The sequence below is a fragment of the Hemibagrus wyckioides genome, linkage group LG07 (genome assembly GCF_019097595.1).
Source record: "Hemibagrus wyckioides isolate EC202008001 linkage group LG07, SWU_Hwy_1.0, whole genome shotgun sequence".
NCBI classification, from domain to species: Eukaryota; Metazoa; Chordata; class Actinopteri; order Siluriformes; family Bagridae; genus Hemibagrus; species Hemibagrus wyckioides.
Window position 1 is genome coordinate 1937541 of NC_080716.1, and position 21366 is coordinate 1958906.

General features: G+C 38.4%; 2 protein-coding genes across 2 annotated transcripts; one reads left to right on the forward strand and one right to left on the reverse strand.

Moving 5' to 3' along the window:
- Positions 1-172: 172 nt before the first annotated feature.
- Positions 173-11872, reverse strand: ripk2 (receptor-interacting serine-threonine kinase 2). Its single transcript, XM_058394670.1, has 11 exons — positions 11271-11872; positions 9583-9736; positions 8603-8758; positions 8104-8261; positions 7207-7256; positions 6535-6696; positions 5733-5818; positions 5173-5268; positions 4819-4912; positions 4122-4328; positions 173-3905 (listed from the first exon to the last, which is right to left on the reverse strand). Exons 1-11 carry the CDS (start codon positions 11459-11461, stop codon positions 3520-3522), a joined length of 1740 nt encoding a protein of 579 aa, XP_058250653.1. The 5' UTR covers positions 11462-11872; the 3' UTR covers positions 173-3519.
- A 2921-nt stretch (positions 11873-14793) lies between these two features.
- LOC131355662 (sorting nexin-16-like) lies at positions 14794-20385 on the forward strand. The gene is made up of 8 exons (XM_058394075.1): positions 14794-14936; positions 15155-15347; positions 15669-15755; positions 15866-16014; positions 16495-16564; positions 16664-16800; positions 16888-16995; positions 19110-20385. The coding sequence occupies exons 2-8, from the start codon at positions 15165-15167 to the stop codon at positions 19165-19167; spliced, it is 792 nt and encodes a 263-aa protein (XP_058250058.1). The 5' UTR covers positions 14794-14936; positions 15155-15164; the 3' UTR covers positions 19168-20385.
- The last annotated feature ends 981 nt before the right edge of the window (positions 20386-21366 follow it).

Genomic DNA, 21366 nt, shown 5'->3' on the forward strand with positions numbered 1-21366 from the left:
TCCTTTGGTCCCTCATACAGTCTACGCTGTATGCTGTTGCCTTAACCTTGATTACATTTGAGCATAGACCTGGTAAAGTCTGAAACCTTAGATAAACATCTAAAAACCGGCGCTGTTCATCTTTCAGGTATTTCATGCTGAAGAAGAAAAAAGAAAGCAAACGAAACGCTAGTGGAGAGCTACACATTTTAATAACACAGAACTTCTCTGGAGGTTTCTCATGACGTTCATACTAGAGCACGTACATTGATCGCATTCCTGACACCTGTACATTGCTACATTGGCTATGCATTGGTTGTAATGTGCACACGGTTTCTCATGACAGCATCTAATTTTACAGAAAAAAAGGCAAAAGGCAACAGATGGCACTTTTAGAGATACAACAAAATAGAGGAGTAATGCTGTTATGACAAAAATAGTCCTCTTTATTTAGGCCTAGCATCTATATTATTAAGGCAATGTTCAGTTTGGCACAGAGTTGTTGTTGGGTTTGTTTTTTTTTTTAAATACACCCTATGGAAAGGACAGGACGCGACATTCTGGCGCCTTGATCTACGTCCATGATCAGCGCCTACGAATTGGCACAATACTCTGCAACTATTAATGCGAACGTAATACACAAGCACACTCGTGATACTGTCTAGTGCATCGCTTAATAACATGCAAATAATCAAATACTTCTTCTTTTAATACTAAATGAAATGAGAACCATTGCCAAGTCAAAGCAGGAGGGTTTCCAAACCCAGTGTTCCTTTCTTAAAAGTGTAACCTATCCAACAAACTAGAAAGCTAAGTGCCTTAGTGACCCCATTGTCTGCAGTGCAAAAAGAAATTGCTGTTGATCACCATATGGAAGCATCCCAGAGCTACAAAAAGCAGCTAAACGTCAAAGGAAACAACAAAAACCAGTTATGTGGTTAAACAGAACAAACAACAAAAATGCTGCTGTAAACACAACCGCATTCTACAGTGTCGCAACAAACGGACACCACAGGTACCTGAAAATAAACGCTCGAGATCCAGTAGTATAAATATTCCCTGTAGCAGGGGTTCAGCGTTACGATAATGATTCAGCCAGGGTAGCTGTAGACATCCAGTTGATTTCTAGGGTGGACAAATCACAAGCCTGGGACAAGAACAAGACTAATCCAAGCTATCTGTATTTCATTGACTGTAGGACTGGATATTATCATGATATATTTGATGACAATATTGTGATAAATAATGGATATCAAAGCTACTGTGGAAAAATTTATATTAAAAAAATAATATTTGATTTTATTTATACATTATATTTTATGCATTATATTAACTTTAAAAATTTAAATAATAATAATAATAATAATAATAATAGCAACAACATTTCAACTTTTGGAATTTTTTTTGTCAACTTTTATGGTTTTAACCTGTTTTGCTGGCTGTACACATACATATCATGATACATATACTGTATACTCACCGTAGAAGTGTATCATGATATGTTTAAAGATTTTTAGAAACTTGGATATTTTTTTTTTCACCCACCACTAATTACTAATAGAGTTGCCTGATAATCAGAAGGGTCATCAGGGTTCTTCTCACTTCACTAAACCAACAATCCAAGAACAAAACACAACAGAAAATCAGAAAAAAAACAAAGAGACTAGCAGGAAAAAAAAACAAAAACAACAACAGCAAACACATCAGCATTATCTCATAGTGTAAAGGGGCGGGTCTTAGGGAACATCACATGCTTGATGGTGACACAACTTGGGGAAAACCATGAAAAAGTGGAATTCTGGGACGTTAGAATAACAATAAGTTCTGACCCTTTTTATTTTGTGTCAACGACTGTGTTTTGTCTGATTTGCTGCTGCGTTTTTGGCTTGGAAAAGTGTTTTGGACTTCATCATAGACGTGTTTGTTTTAACACACCCAATAGATATTTGTTTTATATATGATGGCTACTCTTTTACCGAATCCTTCCAAATGCTGCACTATTTACAAGCTCAGAGAATGTGGCCTGGCTGTTGCTAAGAAGTATTTTTTCCTCAAGGATTAAGATGTATCTGGTTAACGCCCATAGCCCATGTGCAAGATAAGCTTGCCAAATTGTTACAGTAAATTGGGTTGCTGCTCACTGCAGAACCAGTTTCCAGGGGTAGAGGTAGACCTGATCTAACTCCTCCTATAAGCCTAACCCGAACCCCAACCCAGGAGATGCTTACAGCATGGAACAAACACACTCATCCAACCTGAAACACACATCCCCACACATCTGACTGGCAAGAGGACTTGGATCAAATCCAGTCTACTCCCAGGAATCCTGGTTCTGCAGCAAGGTCTATTTTAGCACATTAGAGCACTAACCTGCTGGTTGGCTAGTGACTAAATTATGATTTGTCCACCCCTGGCTTAGCATATCCATGACCTACGCTTACCAAGTTTAGCATTCCTTTCTTATAGCAGTTCTCTATTTCAGCTGAAGTATGGTATATTGCACTCTCATAATAGTACATGTTATAAGTGTACAATATAGGTAAAATTCAGTTAACTACCATAATCCAAATCATCCGCACCTGGCTCCAAAAATTATGCACAATAGGAATCAACAAAGCCTTAAACAGAACCCTAAAGAAGTTTAGCAGGCTGCGAACACAAGGATGCATTTGAAGCTAAGAGAGAAGGACTACATGCATATGTTTAAACTATGCTCAGTTTTTTTGTATGCAACATACTCGGACATAGTACGTAGAAGAAAGTAGGGTGGGGCTTCAGATATTGTGCATGTTACAAGACAGATTGCAGGTTAATCAGTTGAAGGAGGAATCAGTTGTCAGTTATATCCAGAGCTGTAAGATCCGGTGCTAAAAATCATATAGCTTTATTCTGGCACACCGATCTGAATGTACCTACAACAAACCACCAATTTTATGACTGTTGCCAAAGCATTCTTGTGAACGCAGTGTGTAAAACGAAAGTAAGATCCAGTTATCACAAAGTAAACTGGTGTTAAAACTCCACAAAACTGCATACTGATGCATGATCGTAAAAATAAAACATGAACTAAAAGGAAGACGTAGAAGTTTCCATCAAGCTGTGCTAAAACAATGCTGGCAACTTCACCGACTGATCCTGGTTCACTTTGTCATTCATATATAAACACAACAATTGCACATTTCTAAAACACAAGTGACCAGTTCAACCAAAAATCGAGAAGATATGGTGGTGTCATTTGGATTGCTCAATGATCCTCTGGGGCAAGACAACATCACTTGGACACACTGGCTCAAATGACATCAATCTTTCACACATCTACTCCAACAACAAAGAGTGAAAAAGCTTGAGAATAATCGGGATGAAAACAACAAGTGGTCCAGTGCTACAGCCGCAGCAAAGGGAGAATGGAATTACTCCAATACAAGGCCTGAAAATTTTCCCAATGACAAAATAAAAAAAAAATAAAAAAAAGCAGCAACGCAGGAAAATCCCTCAGCTGTCTATTCCAAAAGTGAGCAGTTAAGAGGGAAGCTGAAAAGCTCAGAAGATGTTGCGGATGTTATTGCTGGAGGTGGTGAGCGGTGGAGCACTGGCAGAACTGTAGGGTGGGGGAGGAGGCGTCGGGGAACTAAGGTCTGGAAATGGTTGCAGGCCCATCTGCTTGTTGTCCTGCAGCTTGCGCACCACCACACGGCAAAACTCCTCGTTGTGGCGCTCGCACGTGTCCAGAAGCTTGCGAACTTTGGCGGTGCGAGTCTGCTGGTTGACCACCAGCTCGTAGTCCTCACGCATGAGCAAGTCCCGGGCCAGCAGTGCATCCAAGCACTGGTTCAGACATGCCTCGGTCATCTGACGCACAACCTCCTCCCGCCGATAGCTGATCCATCGTGCTGCCGGGCCATGGGTGTCCAACAGCAGGGGGAATTCTAGAGGATGTTACAGATTATGTACCAGTTATAAATAGGGACTGTTCTGATTTTGAAAAATAACTCGGAATTTCTTCAGCTTATTCGCCAACGTTGAGATAACAGGACAAGGAAGTTTGGAATAACTGGTAATTCTTTCTTTTCTGAAGTTAACCATTACATGAACCAAAAGGAAATATTTTTGTTAGGAATTCTCTGTAGTTCAACGTGACATACCTTGTGGATGTGACTGTAGAGTGAGAGGCTGAATGTTTATGGGCAGGTTGCTCTCACTTTGAGGCGCGTGTGGTCTGAGGGGATTGCAGCAGTCCGAGACAAACTGGGCTGTCTGATAATTAGGATTCAGGTTGTTCTGGGGGCCCTGGTCCATTAATGGTTTTGGGGTGTCCAGTGGTATGGACACAACAGATGACAACGGTCCAGCTAAGCATGAAAAGGAGGGGTTGTTTAGTACAAACGGTATTCTTTTACATTCGAGACCTAGATGTAAGAAGATAGAAGTCTTCACACCGAGTATTCACAACTGACATTTTGTTGCCATTTCCATCTAATATCAGCAAACACTGGTCAGTTGCCTTGCTCTTGGGTTTGGTTGGAAAAATCAAGGTGGTCAGAAATCTCCTAAAATTCCAACTCAGAAATCCCCCATTTATGTCCCCAGGTCAATGTGAACATCTGGGAGGTGGTAAGAGTTTTTCCCCATATGACTCACCAACCATCTTTTGCCATCTTTGGCTTCCAAGTTATTCTCGTTATTCAAGTATTTTTGAAAAACATAACTCAAATAAGGAGTGCTTTTTCATTTTATGAGGGATTTCCCAGGTACAAATTGCTTGAAGACAAAATTAGTTACAACTCATTTTTTTTATTCCAGCTGCTATCATTACTAGATTTTTTTAAGTTTAATGATTACCATGCGAGGGATTAGAGATGGTAAGATAGCCTGGTTGGGAGATATCCGTGTCCTGGGAGGAGCAAGACCCTGATCCTGATGTAGAGCTGGTATCCTGTCATAAAGCCATCAGAAAATCGTTAATAAGATTGTATGGTATGTGGGATAACACAATGACTGTTTTCACAGTTCAGCCAGCAGGAATCTGAACACTAATCCCAAGGCAGAGTAACTGGAATGAATTTAAATCAATAAACAAAGCATGACCTATGATGAGGACAAATCTATTTCTAAAAGACTAACCTGCTCTAAAAATATATATATATATATATCTGAGAAGGAAATATTAGTATCAATTATGAAGAAAACACTAACTGGCCAGGGAGTGTTTTGTTCCTTCAGGCTCTTATCTGTCCTTTTCACATTCGTCGTCGTCGTTGTTGTTGAAGTGCTGCTCCCCGGTCGCATAAACTACAATGAGAAAACAACAGAGAGGAGACAGATGGGGTTTTGTATTTAAAGCCAGGTAAAAACAATTTGAAAGTTTGAACTGAAACTGTGGAAAATCAAGAAGTATCAATACTAAAAAAAATAAAAAATCCTAGCATGCCATCCTTAGCTAGTAAAACAGGGACATTCTGTAAAATTACGATTCAAAGACTCCAATTTCTTTCTGACTGCGGATTCATGTAGGTAACAGTAACAGCTACCAGAAACAAATGCTTTCGTGTGCAGTGTCCTTTCCCCTTAAGTGAAATTCGTTTTCTGCCAAGCAGATTTTATTCTCACTTTAGCTCGAAAAACCACTATTCTGAGGTACTTCCCATATCACTGTAGTCAAATCACGGCTAAACTGTATTAAGTGGCGCCTCTGTAAATGTCTGTTATTATAATTATTTGAATGTAACCATTGCAGGATTCTCGTTTCCACTCACTTTTGACCTTTTGACTTCCAGCACCGCCTCCAGGACATCGATTTCATCAAACCTCCGTAGCAGAGGCTCCAGTTCGATAAGACACTCTAGCAGGGGAAAAAAAGCAACATAATATCATGCTCACTGCAAGACAGACAGGAAGTGCTTGTTGAAATGTACGTCCAAGCGAGGGTGAAAAGAAAAAAAAAAGAGGAACCATAAACTAGGCCATTGTACGGTAGCAGATCTTTGGATTAGGAGGGTCTTGAAAAGGAAGGGGGACGAAAATAGACACTGTGCGTGTGTGGTTGTTATAAAACAGTGCAGGTTACAGTTCTCAGAAACAGTGACTGCAATAATCAGACACAGATCAAACATGGGTCAGGTTAGTTAAATAATGCTGGACTGGCAAAATACATTCAGAAAGATGTATGGGTGCCAATATTTATACTCGCCCACCTGATTTAACCCTTAATTCCAATGTTGTGGTTTATATCCAATGTATGTGGACTTATTTGTTTAATTGTTGATTTCTGTGAGAAGTTTAGGAAATTTAGGAAAGGAGTCTCCAGTGTCAGCGCTTTGGAACAGTAAAGCTTAAAGCTTGTGTTTTGCTGTTTCTAGGTAACATTTAACTTAAAGAAAGAGAGGGAAAAAAGAGAGAACGAGGTTTACAGCTGTTATAACGCAAGTGAGAACAGGAAGTAATTACATTCGCGGACATTCCGCCACAGCTATAGATGGATGGCGTGTTGTGTGTATGTGGAATTCTAGTGTTCAGTTGAAAAAAGTTGAGTAAAATGGTGAAAGTTCTGTTACTCACTGAGGAAAGAAGGGCGCTCGTCGGGATTGGCGGTCCAGCCGCACGACATGAGGTTGATGAGCGTCTCTCTCCCGGGGATGTCACCCGGCAGGCTGTCCAATCCAGTGTCGGGCCGAGAGCCACGCAGGACGCTGAACATTATCTGCATGGGGTTGGTAGCATCTGACCAGGAGACAAAATCAAGACTCAGAGACGCAGAAGGAAGTAAAACTGTGTCAAGCTTGAACCAGTCACAAATTTCAAAGATCTGAACTGCTGTTCTTGACCAACAGAACACGCATTTAATTCTAATAAGATGTGATGCGTTTGCTCTAGTAGATTCAAAACAGATTAATATTATATGGCAACCCCTGTATCACTGCCTGTTCTGCAATTCATTCTTCAAATGACAAGCTTGGCTGAACCGACACTGATTACAGCCTCACATATCCTGTTTGACATGCTGAGATGCTTTTCTGCTCATCACGGCTGTAACCAGAGATTGCTGTATCTTTCCTGCACTCTTCATCTTTCTCCTCATCATCTCTCTCATCTTTTCCTCTCATTTTAAGTTGTTTTTTCGTTTCATTTGCTATAAAACTCTAGAGACTGGATGAAATGTAAATTCCTAATGGCTTATTAGTTAAAAAGGTATCTCTCAAAGACACACACGCACACACACACTTCCACTACCTTCGTAAGGTATCCGTCGAGACAGCACTTCCCACATGATGATGGCATAACTGAAAGAGGAAGCAGAGAACAGCAGGGTAAAGCCACTGAAGAGCCACTGAGGAATCCCCCGTAGAGGAATCAAAACTCAAAACTCTCTTTGGGTTCAGCCCAATGATTTCAACAACCTCTTTGACTAATCTGGGACAAATCAGAGAGGAACACAACCTTCGTTTTTGTTTTGTTCCGATTTCTCACACTAGAACTTCGGCTTCCCGGAAGAACACCGCCTCAGACGAGGGGAAGCCCTGAAAGGTGTGATGGTTAGTGGGATATTGTTCACCGTCCCCTGTTCTGGGAAACGTGACAAAACACATCAATAATGTATTCGCTTCAGAGATCTGAATGCAACACACCCACAAGCTACAGGCAACAATGGATACAAGCTGACTTGCATGGTTAAGCGGAAAAGCGCTGGAGGGAAATCAGAACAATTTTCTTTTTTTTTGGTAACTAAACCACTACATGGGAATGTGCCACTTAAAAACAAAAGATCAAATATGGGGAACGTTTTGAGATGGGACTGTGCTGTTACAGGAAAACAATCACCTGTACCAAAAGTTTCCTTCGTCAACAGTTTGTTTTATTCATGAAATGAAACACTGTACATTTTAGCCGTTTCTAGTTACATTTAATGTTGTGGAACAAGTTACGACAAAGAAAAAAACAAGGTGCTTCTCATTTTTTCTTCCATCTGTCCAGGGTGGAAAATTTTCCGCCTGTTACAAAGTAGCCCTGACATTGGAGACGAAATAAATGCCCCCTTGTGGCTATAGAAACAAACAGAACATCTTCCGACCAATCAGAATCAAGAATTCAAAAGCACTGTATTTTAAGCATTAAGTGTAAAATCAGCACCTGTACATGTCCTGCTTGACGTCTGCTCTCCGGGTCTTGTTAGGTTCGTATTCTTCAGGAGGCATGTAGATGACGGTGCCTCCCATCTCAGCCGGCTTGGATCCGGAACATTTGCTGATCGAGAGCTGGCGCCATTTTGACAAACCAAAGTCGGCGATCTGGAAAGGAAGATAAGGAAGTTATGTGGTTAAGAAAGCAGAGTCATGTTATCGTCTAGGGATAAGACAGGAGCTGTTCTGTCTTCTTAGGATTAGCGATTAGAGAAATAGTACTCATGCTCAGAAAATGTGCCAAGGGAAGAAATTTGAGAAGAGATTTTGGAAATGCTTATTCTCATTTCATGAGTCAAGACAGTGCTTCAATAATCGGTACACATTCCAGGACAGTAAGTCGATAAATAAAGGAGGGAAATGACCCACTGAAACAACAATTGTTAAACCGGTTCCCTTCAACTGGCAAATTGGGAAATAGAGGAAGCTGAGTTTAATTCTCATGTTACCTTCACGTGGTACTCGCCATCCAGTAGAATGTTCTGTGTTTTCAGGTCGTGATGAAGCAGTGGTGGAGTCATGTTATGGAGAAAGTTAACTCCTAGAGCTATTTCGTATAGAATGCGCAGCCTGAGAGGCCAGGCCACCACTGGATACATGCTTTTCTAAAAGAGAGAGGAAGAATGAAAGAGGAGGGAAAATGAGCTTAATATAAAGCTGATACTGAGACAAACACTGTTACATTAAGCTTGAGACATTGAAGGTCTAGCTTCTAGACACAAAATAAAAACTGGGACTTTTTTTTTTTTTTTTTTTTTTTAAGGCTTTCAAAAGGACCAATAAAGCCGACTTTGGAACTTTTTTCAAACAGTAATAATATCAGACTGATGATGGCAAGGACCTCAAGACCTCATTATAAAGACATTATCTTTAATTTAGAACCACAAGACGTGGCCTGGTACAGAGGTGCCAATATTTAAGAACACTTTCTGTGCTTTTTCAGCTAAAACAGCGGATTTCTAATAAAAAGCCATTTCACGTATTTAAAAAATTTGCGCGGGGTCACATGGAAGCAGTCACTTGCGATGAGGTCAACTTTGGGCAATTGAACAGAACACTGGTCTTCATGGCCAGTGACTAAACTGGAGGAGCTGCTAATGATCTGTAAATTGTGTAAAGATCTACCAGGTTTGGATGGGGACAAGAATTCCCAAAGTACTCCAATAATTATTATATCCCCTCCCTCACCTTCCTATGTAGGGAATTAATCCAGTTGGAATAGTTTGGTTATTTTATCAAAACCTTCTTGATCTGGATCAGGTATTCTTCAGAATAGGGGAAGACCCTGAAACCTTTAAGAGATAGATAGCTCCTCCAAGGAAGTGTCTTCTACTTAACACACAAGCTTCAAGACCATCATCTGTATAATACATATAGCTTTATCTGGGCCAGGTAAGTTGAGAACTTCTTATGCAGAGACATTCATTACCTCATGCAGAAGCTCATCCAGAGAGCCATTGGTCATGAACTCGGTGATGATGCAGAAGAACTCGGGCTCGTTGCACACTCCGAAGATCTGGATGATGTGGTTGAACCTGGCCTTGTGGAGCACCTCGGCTTCTTTCAGTAAGCAATTCCTTTCTCTGCAAGGAAGTTAAGCATAATGAAAGGACTATGGGATTTTCCCCTTTCTGTATACGACTGATTCAGATTGTACAATAGTGACAGCACTGATCTGCATTTCAGTTTCATTTCTGGTCTCCAAAACTGCCCAATAAACCTCTCCTTCCAAAAACATCACTGTGACAACAGTAAGTGCTAGACAACTATGTGTATCATTTTCAGTTTAGAATTACAGTCAAAGAAACCATTATATACAAACAATCTGACTAATCAGGTTTGAGAATTCAAAACATATAAAAGAAGAATATAAACCTTTTCGCAAAGTTTGTGTTCTGGATCAAGGATCTTTCAAGCCTTTAATGTAACAAAAAAGTTATCTTTAATGTACTTGTACAAAAAGTCTATCTCATCATACCCTTCCGTGATTAAGGGTTTCACTTAAATCCATAATATATCAGCCACGTGGTTTAGCTGCAATAAGGGGAAGGTTCTGACTGCTCAACAGTCGGTGGAGATTTATGACTCAGTTCATAAAAAATATGAGCTCTCTTCCTTAAATAGTTTTATGTGAAATGAAATCCCTGTACTTTGGGACAAAGCCCAGAAAGACCTGAAGCTCTACTTTCTATCAAAATAAACTGTCTGGAAACATCTCTCCGTTTCCTTCCTGAGGACAGTTTCGGCTCCCGCCACGTCCCTGCCTTCTACCTACTAGAGAGCTAACAACTACAGCCTTAAAATATGAAGTCGTACAGATTAAAGTCATACTTTAATCGTTTATACCGATTAAAATTGTAAAGTCATACAATGGAAAGCTAAAAAAAAAAAAATCCTAAAGTTGTACCGATTAAAAATCAGAAATTTGTGTATCTTAAAATCGTAATGTTGTACAAGTTAAAATCGTGGCGTTTTTCCACGTTTGTAGAAAGTAAAATCGTAACCTTGTTCAGATTATAATTTCAACGTTGTAAAGAGTAAAACCTTTGTCGTAAAGGTTAAAATAAAATCGTGAGGTCATACAGATTAAAATCGCAGCGTCGTACCAAGTAAAATCGTAACACTGTTCAGATTACAGTCCTAACGTCGTACAGAATAAAATCCTGTACGCGTTAAAGTAAAATCGTAAAGTCGTACAGATTAAAATCGCAGCGTTTTTCCTTCTTAACGCTGTGGTAACAATGTACAAAGTAAAATCAAAGGTGTTCAGATTATAAATTTTTAACGCTGTACAGATGAATATCTTTGTCTGAAAGGTGAAATAAAATCAGACTAAAACCGTAGCGTTGTACCAAGTAAAATCGTAAGATTGTTCAGATTACAGTCCTTACGTCGTATGGAATAAAATCCTAAAAGTGTTCAGATTAGAATTTTAGACGGAAATAAGATCGTGAAGTCGTACAGATTAAGATCGCAGATGAAAGGACGTTATTTTGTTTTAATGACATTTAAGTGACCGCACTATAACTCCGCAGTGTTGCACATTTCAGCCTAATAAGTTCATACTACAGAAACACAATCTCTTTCACACAGACACACACAAGTGGAAGTTCATACCTTTCACCGACCGGGGAGTCCAGTTTTAAGCACTTAATGGCGACGGTGGTGCGCCAGTCGCTGTGCTGCGCCCGGAACACGGTGCCAAAGCCGCCTTTGCTGATGTAGTGCAGGTCGGTGAGTTTGCGGTACGGGATCACCGGCAGCGTGCTGGTCAGACTGCACAGGTTCACGCAGCCAGCCTGATCCATGCTGAACGTAGCTCAGAGAGATAACGGCATTCCGGCGAGCAGAGAAACACTGAGTCACTCCGAGAGGAAAAGGGAACGGAAGCACAGGGCAGGACTTCACCGACACTTTTGAGGCGAATCTGCGTAACACTTCTTCTTATTCTTCTTCCCACCCTCACCCTCGCCCTCCTCCTCCTCCTCCTCTTCCTCCTCGTTCCCACGAATAAACACTGTCTTTACACAATCAGATACAAAATAACTCGTCTACACACACACACTGTCATCTGGCCACACACCCTGCTGTGAATGTAACAGTCTTCAAGGGGCAAGATCGGGTAAATTCGGCTCTTTCCGTATTTGTCGCAGGTGCGCATTTAGGCGAGGAAAAATATCACACAGATCCGAGCGCATTGCTGCGTTCTTACTATTTTTTCCCCTACCCATATTCCGGAAAACCCCGCCCTCCTGACACGTGATTGGCTGGTAGTTCATACCCAAAACCACCCCATCGTTTTAATAATAATTTAAAAGAAATAAAAATAAAAAAAAGTATTACTGTTATTTTTATTTGTACATAAAACAATTATTATATTCGTCTTATTATTCAATAAATAAAAATATATCTAACAAAATAGCGAGTAGTATTGTCAATATAGGCTGCAAACAGTTTTATTTTTAAACAAAGTACGGGTTTTAATTGAATTAAATAAATGCAATGTTTCAATTTTCTGTAAAAAAAAAAAATCAGTTTTAACCATATATTTATTTCATCTTCTTCTTATTATTATTCATTATATACTTATATTTAAAAAAAAAAGAAGTACATTTTAATATTTTTTGAACGGTGTTGATGTTTTTATTGCTGGCAGTGTTGATGTTTTAATCAAAATAAAAATACATTTTAAAAAATGCAGGCATTATTAACCATTATAAAGCTTTATTACATATAATGCATTTGTGTAAATGATATGTCTTTAAGAATGTATATAAGAATTTTTGAATATAATATATCAAATATATACTTTAAAACGTTAAAACACCTTTATACTGTTGGTGTTAATAGGAAAGAAGTGAACGGTATTCTACAAAACTATATTTTTATTATATCAAATGTATTTTTAAGAAATGTCTTATAACAAGCTTTATTAAACCGTAATATGCAATTCGTGTGAATGGAGTCCAAAAATACCTTAACGAAAGCTTTCACTTTTTTTGGTTGACACAGTGATATAACTGACACTTTAACTGTCCAATCAGTGAACAGGAGGCGGGGTTACGAGTAGCCAGTCATAACACTGGAAGCGGAATTTTTCTCCTAGTTACTTCCGTATATAATTTATTTTATGTTATTTGTTTAATTGTTCATTTAAGCTTTAATTTGTTTATTCGTGGTATAGAAAACAGCTTATATATTTATAGCCTCATTATATATATATATTATATATATTATATATATATGTATATAACAACAAATATATATATATATATTTGACTTTAACAGTGTAGATTATAATGCAATATCATAGCAGTTTCCGTTCACATTGGCCTGCATTATACAGAGCTGTACAGAATTTAGGAAGGAAATAAAGTTCAAGCTTCTACCAAGAGAACCTGAAGAGCTTTCATCATGTGATCATGCAGAGTTAAATGAGTAAATCCCGGTCATGTAATCTGGGAATTCCCCATGATGTAATAAGCTTATAATGTGCTTCTGGGAAACCCTTAGAAATAATGGCATCTGATATTGTCTAGTACATCAGGATGGGAAATATACAGAAATCCAAAGAATATTACACAAAGCATTTATTGTACACGGTTTTTGATACATTTTTGCCTTATATTAGCCCTCTTGGTTTATAAGAGGATATCCATTCAGTTGAACAGATTTAAAGAAACGAGGCCAGGTGAATTAGTTGTTAAAACATTTGCCTGGTGCCTCTGGGGTTGGATTTCCAGCCCTGCCCTGTGTACACAGAGTTTGTGTGTGTTCCCTATGTTTTGGGGGTTTCCTCCGGGTATTCCAGGTCCCCACTCTTGATCTAAAGACATGTGCTTGATGGTGGTATCTAAAGTGGTTAAGGCTCTGGATTGTTGACTGGAAAATTAAGGTTCAAGCCCCATCACTGCCAAGCTGCCACTGTTGGGCCTTTGAGCAAGTGCAGTAATGTATATGTGACAAATAAAGGCAACTCAACTAAACTTGGACTTAAACTGTAGGTTGACTGGCATCTATATTTAGCCATAATTGTCTGTAGTCTATGAAATGTTTCTTGGTCCCTCCTAGGTTCCTTCAGATTCCCCACAACTCAGTGTAGGAGAAGCAGCACAGAAAATGGATGGATGTATGGATCATAGCTTGATATCATCCAGTAGAAAAGACACAATTAGAATTCAGACCAGGTGTTTGTGACTTATACCATGATTTTGTTTTCTATTATTTCCTATCCCAAGGAGTCGAAAAATGTAGAATAGTATTTATTTGTCGAAATGTAGTGTATTACATATTTATTCACACATCCAGTGCACAGAGAGATCTGTCAATCAATTTTGGCTTTTCATAAAGTATAAATGTTTATAAAAAAAATACATTTTTAAAAGATTATAAATTAAATTAAAGTTTAAATTTGAATTAAATTAAAAATTAAAATATTAACTTAAATTATTTGATTTATTTATTTTTTAAAAGTTTGCAGTGTAAATATATAATGGGTGTTAATCAACATGGGTATCTTTTACAATATATATTTTTTTAAATTCTTATTTTGCGGGGTAATTTTTTAAAACTTATAATTATAATTAATTTTTTGTTTTCGTTCTTTTTGACTTAATACTAAATTCCATGTAATTCCGAAGGTAAACAGCAGGGGGAGTAATTGCAGCATTTTTTTTAAAAAAAACACTATAAACAAATCAATTGATATGAAACGCATTTAATGAAAGAAATAGCGGACTATTCATTTGTACCTTCAATCATTTGATATCCTTCGATCAAATCGTCATGTGCAAACATTTATTTCTCTACAGATCACGTGCAAAAGTTTGAAGAACAAGGATAAACTTTAAATAGCAAAGAAATAAGGTTTAACATATTTAATATAGTTGATAACACATATTGCGCAGTCCTATTTAATATTAGTCTTTTTAAAAAAATAAAATCCTTTACAGAAATTATCATGAGACGTTAGAGTGAAATAATTGAAAGGATTACACGTTAGCTTAAAAAAAAAAACAAAAAACATTATGTAGCTTGTTTTGTTTTCCGGGATTAGTGATCACGTGGGTGGGTGCGCGCCTTCGCGGTCGCGAAATGTGATTGGTTCAAATGGTTGTCTGTCATACTGACGCCCCGCCTCTTACTGAAACTAGTCCAGGGTGTATGAGGATGCTGCACCAGTCATCAGCTAATCTCTGATCAACCACGATTTGATTTATTTATTATCTTTAATAAAAGAGGAACCGTTTAATGTTGGCTGCAGCTGATCATCTTTGCCTGCTGGTAAGTTGAATACCCTGCACAGCTCTGGTATTATTTCTTATAGCATTGTTTCCTGGATTACACACTGATTAGATGTTACTTGAGAGCTCTCCAATAAATGAGTGCACTCCTTAATATATACACAGATCCTGATTCTTCTCCCATGTGACCAAGAAGGTGCCTCATTTTTTATAATTATTATTATTATTTTTTTTAAAAATCAAATTCTTTCTTTCAAGCCTTCATCCTATGGAGAACTCCCTTCCTGGACACGGTACACACTCGCACAGGAGAACATCATCCCTGGGGAGTCTTTCAGATCATGCCAGCAAAGAGAACGGGAGGAGAACCAGTACAGGCGAGCGGAACGATAGACCGCCTGTGCCGACCTTACTAGGTTATGAGATCATGGAGGAAAGAGCGAAGTTCACGGTAAGCCTTTGATACACAGTGTTTGTGTTTGAGTGTTTGTCCATTTTGGAAGGAGTTTCCAGTATCAGCACTTTGAAGTCTGTAACTATGTTTTCGGATGCGAGAAAGAGGAATTCATGCTTTTTTCGGTTACTGGTCATGGAAACGTGTGACTAAACAGATGTGAGTAATTCTTGCTGCAGCTGAAAATAATTGCAGCTGGAACTGTCACCAACACATGATGTTGCGTGTCTCAGAATGGCCATTGTGACTGTAACAATGGCTTAAAATCCATTTTGAATCATACCTCACCATGCCGGTCCATGTCTTCGCTCTCCCCAGGTCTACAAGATCTTGGTTAGAAGAGCGCCTGATGAGAGCTGGGTGATTTTTCGGCGCTACACGGATTTCATCAGGCTCAACGACAAGGTGAGGAGGAAGTGACTTGGGTCATGTGACAACAAAAGTGGTCCATTGTCCTCATTGTCACTGTCTGATACATAGTTCCTCTCTTTCTTATGTGTGTGTGTGTGTGTCAGCTCAAAGAGATGTTTCCTAAACTCAGACTCTCTCTGCCACCCAAGCGTCGCTTTAAAGACAACTACGACATGAACTTCCTGGAGGAGAGACAAGTTGGCTTGCAGGCTTTTCTTCAAAATCTGGTCGCTCAAAAAGACATGACTAAGAGGTGTTTAAGAACATGTGCAGCTCTTAAAACCAATGAGATTCATGTAATTTGTGTATATATTCTGTTAGATCAAAATAATGCTATGAACATGAAACACAGCCAGCGAGATTGCCCACGATATCAATCCCTTTAATAGAGACGTTTAAAAAAAATACCAAAACTTGAAATTCAAGGAAACAAATTTCTCAAAATTTCTATTTGGCTAGTTCACAGCCTAGCTAGCGCTAGCTAACAATCCAGGTAAACTTGCCTTCCCATATGGTAACACTGATTAGACAGAGTCTAAAAACAGTCATTTTATTGTCTGTAAAAGCAGCTGGCAGGATTTTCCGGAAGAAGTCTACAGTGTCAGCTCGCAGTCTACATTTCCGAAGTAGTTTGTTCGCTTGAGAGAAAACATTTAAGTCGGAGAGTTTCTGGATGTCTTTGGTTGCCGAATGAATAAGTATAAATGCAGTTTACGCCTTTTTTTCATCCCAGTGACGTAGTGAGAGGGTTCTTGTGCTTGGACGACCCTCCCGGACCCTTCGATAGTCTGGATGAGAGCAAGGTTAGAGCTGATTATCCTAATGTGCCGTATTTTGGAGGTGTTTTGGAAAGTGTTACAGCTCTCTCTCTCTCTCTCTCTCTCTTTCTCTCTCTGTTGCAGGCCTACTGCGAGACCCTGGAAGAGACGAACCATCGGCTGCAGAGGGAGCTGCAGGATAAGCAGCGGGAAATCCAGTCTCTTAGACGAATCTTGGAGGACCGAGATCTCCAAATCAGCGGGCTGGAGAAGTCCAAGAAGTAACAACACAGAGAACATGTGCCTTATGTCATTCCCTTAATTTTGCTCTGCTTACGCTGTTCACTTGGACACTCTGTGCTTCACAGCAGCGTTTGTGACGAGTTAAGTAACGTCCACGAGGTAAAGGAAGACGCCCAGACAGAACCAGAAACAGAAGAGATACAGACAGACAACTCCACTGACCTGGACAGAAGGTGTTGACTCTTTAGAATTTTTGATCATGTATCAATTCTGGAATTAATTCTGATTCACAAATCCAAAGGTGTTGATTCTTTAAAATTTCAGATCATGTATCAATTCTAGAGTTGATTCTGATTCACGAATCAAAAGGTGTTGATTCTTTATAATTTCTGATGATGTATCAATTATAGAGTTGATTCTGATTCACGAATCCAAAGGTGTTGATTTTTTTATTATTTCTGATCATGTATCAATTCTAGAGTTGATTCTGATTCACGAATCAAAAGCTGTTGATTCTTTAGAATTTCTGATAATATATGAATTCTAGAGTTGATTCTGATTCATGAATCAAAAGCTGTTGATTCTTTAGAATTTCTGATAATATATGAATTCTAGAGTTGATTCTGATTCATGAATCAAAAGCTGTTGATTCTTTAACCTTTTTGTAAATATATGAATTCTAGAGTTGATTCTGATTCATGAATCAGAATGTTTTGATTCTTTGAAATTTTTGATCATGTGTCAATTCTGAAATTGAGTCTGATTCACAAATCAAAAGGTGTTGATTCTTTAGAATTTCTGATTGTGTATCAATTATAGAGTTGATTCTGATTCACGAATCAAAAGGTATAGATTCTTTAGAATTTCTGATGTATCAATTATAGAGTTCATTCTGATTCACGAATCCAAAGGTGTTGATTTTTTTTAAATTTCTGATCATGTATCAGTTCTAGAGTTGATTCTGATTCACGAATCAAAAGCTGCTGATTCTTTAGAATTTCTGATAATATATGCATTCTAGAGTTGATTCTGGTTCATGAATCAAAAGGCGTTGCTTCTTTAAAATTTCTGATCACGTATCAATTCTGAAATTGAGTCTGATTCACAAATCAAAAGGTGTTGATTCTTTAGAATTTCTGATTGTGTATCAATTCTAGAGTTGATTCTGATTCATGAATCCAAAGGTGTTTGTTCTGTGTCTGCAAAGGCACATTGGTTGCTATAGCAACAGCTCACAGAAGCTATGATGGAAGCGAAACCTCACTGCACTAAAAGTTTATGATGTGGTTAGTTTTTCTGTCAGGGGATATTTCTGTTCTTTTTAACTTAAAGAATGAAAAACAAAGAGAGAAAAAGATGTACAATTGTACAATTTCCAATCTACTGTATCAACAGCTTATAAAAAAAAAACTAGGCTAGAAAAGTCAAACACATGGAAAAGAGGATCATCACATGGAACTGATAGGAATAATAATCTGATACTTTTACGAGGAAATAGTTGCTGTAGGAAATCCTAAAGAAATGCAATCCAGGTATTTTCAAATCATTTGCTCGTATTCCTCAGACTTAAGGCCTGCAGTTTTAGGATTCGCACTAGGGAGTGGAAAGAGACCGCTATGTTTTTTACAGCTAAGCCATAAAATATTATTTATTCGTGAATCAAGCTGTCTGGAGAACACATGCACACACACACACACACACACACTTACTATCATGCCTCAGTATCTCCAAATGCTTGTGGTTGTTTATGAGGAAGAGTCTAAATGTTTAGGAAGTGAATTTTACCCATAATCCCGATGCTCTTCTTTATTTTTTGTGGTTGTTTACGTTCACCGCTGAAGTTTTTGAACAAACTTTGCTGTTTGTTTTTGTTTACATTCTCAGTGTATGTAATTAAACAAACCAAAAAACGTTTATTGTTTTGCCTTTTCGTTTTATTGTTTTCGTTCGCATTCTCTGGTCAGAACCAAAAGATTTTTAAAAATTCTATAAATATTTTTTTGTTTGTTCACATGTCAAAAACACACGTCCTTGATGGTTGACTAATAAAAATCCTTGATGTAGAAACCCATTTTCAGCCTATTACAGCACAGGTAAATAAACAATATCAGTCCAAAACATTCAGTGAAGCGCCGCCGCATTAGCATTATTCTCTTTAGATAGATATGAAGTCCCACTGCACATCTATCAGCAGGTCGTCAAACAGCATTGTGGGTAATCTCACAAAGTGACTTGACAGTCACCAGGTTCCGAGACTCAATTCTTTTTTTGTCAGTTATAGAAATTGATATGACGTAAAATTCTGTCTCAGAAATAAACACAACTCTATGTTTCTTTTCCTTCCCAGTTTGGAGCCCCATTTGGCAAAAAGAAGCCATGCAGCTTGCTGGAGCGGTTCGGCCTAGGAAGACACGTGAGCTTCCCCAGATCAAGATATCTGAAGGACCAGGCTTAGAACTTGCATCATCTGCAGGAGAACTAAACATGATATTTACAAACCATAACAGTTTTGTTTTTTTTTTGTCGTGGCAGAAATATGTTGGAGTAGTCTGAACCGCTGGGATGAAAAAAGATCAGAACTATTTACAAGATGAGAAATGATGGAGTTCCAGCAGTGCCTTTTCATCTGGAAGTCGAAAATCAGCACATTTTTAGAAATGTACATCTGGAGTGGGCATTAAGACGGCTGCTTTATTGTATTTTCATGAGGGCTTGACCGTCTTGGTATAGTGTGTGTGTGTGTGTGTGTGATTATTCTGTATTGCTAATAAGGTGCATAATTAATGCACTTCCTTTTACAAATTACCGTTTCCTTAGTAACTCATTCAGGGAACAAATCAATTTAAAATTTTATTTAAAATAAAATTAAAAATGATGTGCAATCACTGATATTTTCTTGTATATTTATTGTTTATGGAAGGAGTCTCCAGTGTCAGAACTCTGGTTTCTCTTAAAACATCTTTTTTCTCAGATACTGGTGAAATTTTTGTTCATAGCTGTTTCAAAGCAGGAAGAGCTTTAAGGAAGTCATTTGTTTTTTGCAGATTTCCAACAATGTTAGACGAAATAAGTGAAAAAGCCCTGTGGTATAATAGCAGCGCTTGATGTCATGACATAACCCTTGTTGCTGATGATATTTCTATAACAGCTTACACTTTCCTCAACTATTACCCACAATGCTGTTGGATTGCCTGGTGAAAGTGGTGACTGCGTGGTCTCTCGTCAGTTCACTTCACTTTCAACACCATCACCATCAAACTGCCAAACCAAGTCTGGATTAACGTGATGTTGATTCTCACTGGAAATGGGTGAATAAGAAAAGAAGCTCTTTATTTATTTATTTTCACATGAGGAACTCAAGTCCAATCTCAAGATGTTTTCTCTATTGACTTGGACTTTCTCTGATTTCTTGCCATTTATATTTGGACTATTCTCAGCCTTGGGCATTGGTCTCTTGGCGGAAAATGAGTGGTTGTTAAATTATGTTGTTATGTTGTCAAAATTATCATGTTTTTGCTTTTCACCAGAACAAAGTTTGACAAATGTAATTTCTTATTTTCGAAAACAGCCTAATTAGTGGTCCAGTGTGTGAATGAAGCCAAATATTTGAAATAAAGGCTTGGAAAAGGATCATTTCCTTTTTGGTCTCACTGTTGATTTGTCAGTTATAAAGTTTATCATGCGAGTCGTTCAGGGTGGAATTTAACAGAAAATTCAGTCGCAGAAAAAAAAGCCCACAACCCCAAAGCTCCAGTTGGCAAAGAAAAGCCACACAGCTTGTCGAAATGGTTCGATCTTGGAAGACAACGGACAAGTGAGCTTCCCCAGATCAACATATCTCAAGGACCAGGCTTAGAACTTTCATCATCTACATTCTGGATAGAGTCTTGGAAATAAGTTTGAATGGTTGAAAGTGATCTAAACACCTAGAGTGAAAATGTCCCTGGTGATATTTAAAAGCCATAACAAACCATAGCGTTGTTTTTTTTTTTCGTGGCATAAATATGTTGGAGCAGTCTGAACAGCTGGGATAAAAAAGATCGGAACACCTGCTTTAACACATTATTGTTTCCATAGCACCTTACTCAGGAAATAATTCCATTTTTTCTGCCTTTATTTAATAAGAACAATATTTGATGTTTACGGAAGGAGTCTCCAGTGTCAGAACTCGGGTTTTTCTGAAACATCTCAGAATCTTTTCATCTTTTGTTTTGTTTTAAAGAGAGAGAAAAAGAGATACTATCAGTTTATAGCTGCTACCAAGCAGGAAGTGATGAAGGCATTTGTTTTTCACAGATTTCCCACAATATAACATGAAGTATCTGAAATTGTTTTATGTTATAAGAGGAATAAAGCGCTTGATGCCATTATATCACCTTGCTGCTGATGATTTTCCTATAGCAGCTCACACTTTCCTCAATTATTACCCACAGTGCTGTTGGATTGCCTGCTGAGACAAAGAGTCCTTCAGCCCGTCTCAATCTAAAGTATCAATCTTCGCATTAGTACCACCACCAACGCCACCCGAGTCTCTGCTGCATCTCTGCTGCATTTGGACCAACTGTGGACTCTCGTGATGTTGAATTCCACTGGAAATTGGTGAG